Source organism: Sinohyriopsis cumingii, chromosome 18 (assembly GCF_028554795.1).
Source record: "Sinohyriopsis cumingii isolate HCF-2022 chromosome 18, ASM2855479v2, whole genome shotgun sequence".
NCBI classification, from domain to species: domain Eukaryota; kingdom Metazoa; phylum Mollusca; class Bivalvia; order Unionida; family Unionidae; genus Sinohyriopsis; species Sinohyriopsis cumingii.
This window is the reverse complement of record NC_142978.1, coordinates 56824930-56828841: the sequence shown is the minus strand read 5'-3', so window position 1 is coordinate 56828841 and position 3912 is coordinate 56824930. Positions and strand designations below refer to the sequence as shown.

At 37.6% G+C, this 3912-nt stretch overlaps 1 protein-coding gene across 1 annotated transcript; it reads right to left on the bottom strand.

The window, feature by feature from the left end:
* Positions 1-105: 105 nt before the first annotated feature.
* LOC149776703 (uncharacterized) lies at positions 106-2179 on the bottom strand. Its single transcript, XM_089941339.1, has 4 exons — positions 1932-2179; positions 1424-1701; positions 497-644; positions 106-113 (listed from the first exon to the last, which is right to left on the bottom strand). Exons 1-4 carry the CDS (start codon positions 2149-2151, stop codon positions 106-108), a joined length of 654 nt encoding a protein of 217 aa, XP_089797465.1. The 5' UTR covers positions 2152-2179.
* Positions 2180-3912: the final 1733 nt, after the last annotated feature.

Sequence of the window (3912 nt, the reverse complement as noted above, 5' to 3'; positions counted from 1 at the left end):
ATTAACATATCATTCACATCAAATGTTCGTTGAATAATGTTCATTTTCATTTCATGCGTTATCTGATAATTTTATTCAATAATATGTATGTGATTCAGGATCATATCATAAAACTGGAGAAGAGCAACGTACATGATTAGTAACAGAAAACTTTAAATATTGTTTTAAAAGGCCAATTTATGTTCATACAGAAAAGCACGATCTGTATTTCCCATTTTTACCAAACTGAACCTATTCAAAATAAATGCTGATACTATTCATTTCGTCCGATCTCAACGTTAGAAAGCTCTTCATTATTACTCCTGGAGTGCAGATAAACGAGGATGTTAAAAATTAGTTATTGGGATGATATAGGGAAAGTACTTTATAACAGCACTAATCCGTGGGAAGCAATCTATCGAGGAAAATCCTAATATGCTATCGAATATTTGCAGAAAAATGACACAGTTTCAGAAGAGTCTTAACTACAGTGGCATGCTAGTGTAACATGTCTTACCTGGTATCTCTAAGCAGACCTCGATTCCAAGACCCTTTACAACTACAACGTCGTTTGCCACAGGCTTGAAGACAAGTCGTAATTTATTCACTCTTAGTGGGGGAACAGGTATGGTCAGAGATTCTGCATTGCCTTGCTTAGTAGTACGCTGTAAAAAAGACAATATGTCAAGATTGGACAATTGCCAATCCGTTCGAAATCTTTAAATATACTTAGACAAACCACGTAATTTGTAATGATTACTGTTTTCTATTTGGCCCATTGTCATATTACCTCTTTTACTTTTCCTTCCTTAGCATTGTGCACCATTCCAACAGAAGCAATAGCTGTCAATGCGGTCTCTGACTTGCATAATCTCTGGCATATATGAACTGCGCACGTTTCCATGCATTATGTCTTCCTCCAAGTAGGCAAGGATGATGGCGGATAATATATGCTTGTGAACTGATATTCATACGTGACAAATATATAGGTAATGAGTAACAAGGCAAACATTCTTCGAATAGGATGTATTGGATACCCATTTGACGTTGCTACCGAATCAAACTCTCCGCTGCTATATTACAGTGGAGGGATGTGTTTTATTCAAAAAACTTTATAGAATGGTACATATTTACATTTTCAAGTTATTGGAAATTCCGTTTGATTCCTACCTCCAACAAAATATGCTAAATCGAATAATCGGACGGTATGTCCGTGAAAGATTGTGCTGGAATTCGTTTACCATCAACGATGGGCAATTGTGACGCTGAACTACAGAGCTGGGGTATCACTGTAACATTATTTCTATTGCATTGTTATCCACCCTGTTGCGGAGGGGAACAGACACCTAAGCAGTCACCGGATTATTTTACTTTTTGTTTTATCTTTATGATATGTGCTCTGGATTTGTAGGTTCCTTATTCATTTATGGTTGTCAACACTCACCCTTGAAGTCAGCGGCTTGAAGTCAACTGATCCTGGCTCTCTTCCTTCTACAACGACATTGGCCACATTTTCCACCGTTAACTGGACAGCCATAACAGTGGCGGGTTGTGTGAAGTCGAACTCTAGGAACACCTCTTCTGACGGCTGCAATGTTAGTCCCGTGGGTTGGAAGGCACTAATCTCATCGTTGATACCAGCAATGTCGGATGAATGCAGTGTGGCAACCTCCTGTATATCATCCTTTCCAAGTTCCTTTTTAAACGTTCCTTCCTCACAGCCTGTTAGAAATTAATTAGTGTTATGGTCTGTAATAGGTAAAAGTTTACAACAAATTTGACTTCAATTGTAAGCAGATATATCATTTTATTTTCATGAGGATTTATTGGATTTGTGTTTTTAAATCACAAGGAAATTTGGAAAGAAGAGAAATTTTGAATTTTATCAAAGGCAAGTTTTACGAAAGCTTTAAAAGTCTGTGCGAAAGGCGACGTTATGGCATGCAACTCACGTGCTGGTGAAATGGTTGTGCCTGGTGCAGTTGTGGTGGCTGGAGGCGTTGCTCTGGTGCTTGGTGCTGCAGTGGTAGCTGGTGCCGTTGATCTGGTTTCTGGTGCCGCGGTGGTAACTCGTGCTGTAGTTTCTGGTGCTGCTGTTGTGGCTGGGGCCGTGGTGGCTAAAATGGAAATGAAGGGATTTGGGGATGTATATATTTTGCCGACCGTAAACATTTCTTTTCATTCTTTTTCTTCTTTTCCTTTGTATTAACATATCATTCACATCAAATGTTCAAATGTTCCACTTTGAGGATATTACTCAAGATTCCTGTCTACAATAATCTTATATTAAACAGCATTTGCTATCTCGAAAAGAGACTGCCAGTTTTGAATACCGTACTTTTATAGTATGACGACTTCAAAGGAAGTTCCTAATATGTATTCGTTCTTAGTTGTATAATACAATGGACAGTTCTTCGACAAGGAAGAATCCTATTACTTAAATACTGTTCATTTTCATTTCATGCGTTTTCTGATGATTTTATTCAACAAAATGTGTGTGATTCAGGATCAGGTCGTGAAATTGGCCTCAGAGCAACAAACATGTTTTGTAAGAGAAATCTTTCAATATTGCTTTAAAAAGTCAATTTAAGTTCATAAAGACAAAATTGAACATATTCAAACTAAATAGTGATAATTTTCATTTCTCCCGTTCTTAACGTCAGGAAACTCTTCATTTTTACCCCTGGAGTGTAATTAAATGAAAATGTTTACTTCTGTTTGAAATATTTTTTGCTAATGGATAAGTTTCACAAAAGGTTTAGAAGTCTGTGTGAAAGGGGAGGTTATGGCATGCAACTCACGTGCTGGTGAAATGGTGGTGCCAGGTACTGTTGTGGCGGCTGGAGGCGTAGCTCTGGTGCTTGGTGCTGCAGTGGTAGCTGGTGCCGTTGGTCTGGTTCCTGGTGCCGCGGTGGTAGCTCGTGCTGTAGTTCCTGGTGCTGCTGTTGTGGCTGGGGCTGTGGTGGCTTAAAATGGAAATCAAGAGATTTGGGGATGTATATATTTTGCAGACCGTAAACGTTTCTTCTCATTCTCTTTCTTATTTTCCTTCGCTTTAAAATCTAATTCACAACAAATGTTCCCATTTTAGGATATTACTCAAGATTCCTGTGCTACAGTAATCTTATATTAAACAACATTTGCTGTCTCGAAAAGAGAATGCCAGTTTTTAATATCGTGCTTTAATAATATGACAACTTCAAAGAAAGTTCCTGAAATGTATTCATTCTTACTTGTATGATACAATGGACCTTTCTCCAAACGGAAAGAAATCTATTCCTTGAATAATGTTCATTTTCATTTCATGCGTTATCTGATGATTTTATTCAATAATATGTATGTGATTCAGGATCATATCATAAAACTGGAGAAGAGCAACATACATGATTAGTAACAGAAAACTTTAAATATTGTTTTAAAAGGCCAATTTATGTTCATACAGAAAAGCACGATCTGTATTTCCCATTTTTACCAAACTGAACCTATTCAAAATAAATGCTGATACTATTCATTTCGTCCGTTCTCAACGTTAGAAAGCTCTTCATTATTACTCCTGGAGTGCAAATAAACGAGGATGTTAAAAATTAGTTATTGGGATGATATAGGGAACGTACTTTATAACAGCACTAATCCGTGGGAAGCAATCTATCGAGGAAAATCCTAATATGCTATCGAATATTTGCAGAAAAATGACACAGTTTCAGAAGAGTCTTAACTACAGTGGCATGCTTGTGTAACATGTCTTACCTGGTATCTCTAAGCAGAGCTCGATTCCAAGACCCTTTACAACTACAACGTCGTTTGCCACAGGCTTGAAGACAAGTCGTAATTTATTCACTCTTAGTGGGGGAACAGGTATGGTCAGAGATTCTGCATTGCCTTGCTTAGTAGTACTCTGTAAAAAAGACAACATGTCAAGATTGGACAATTGCT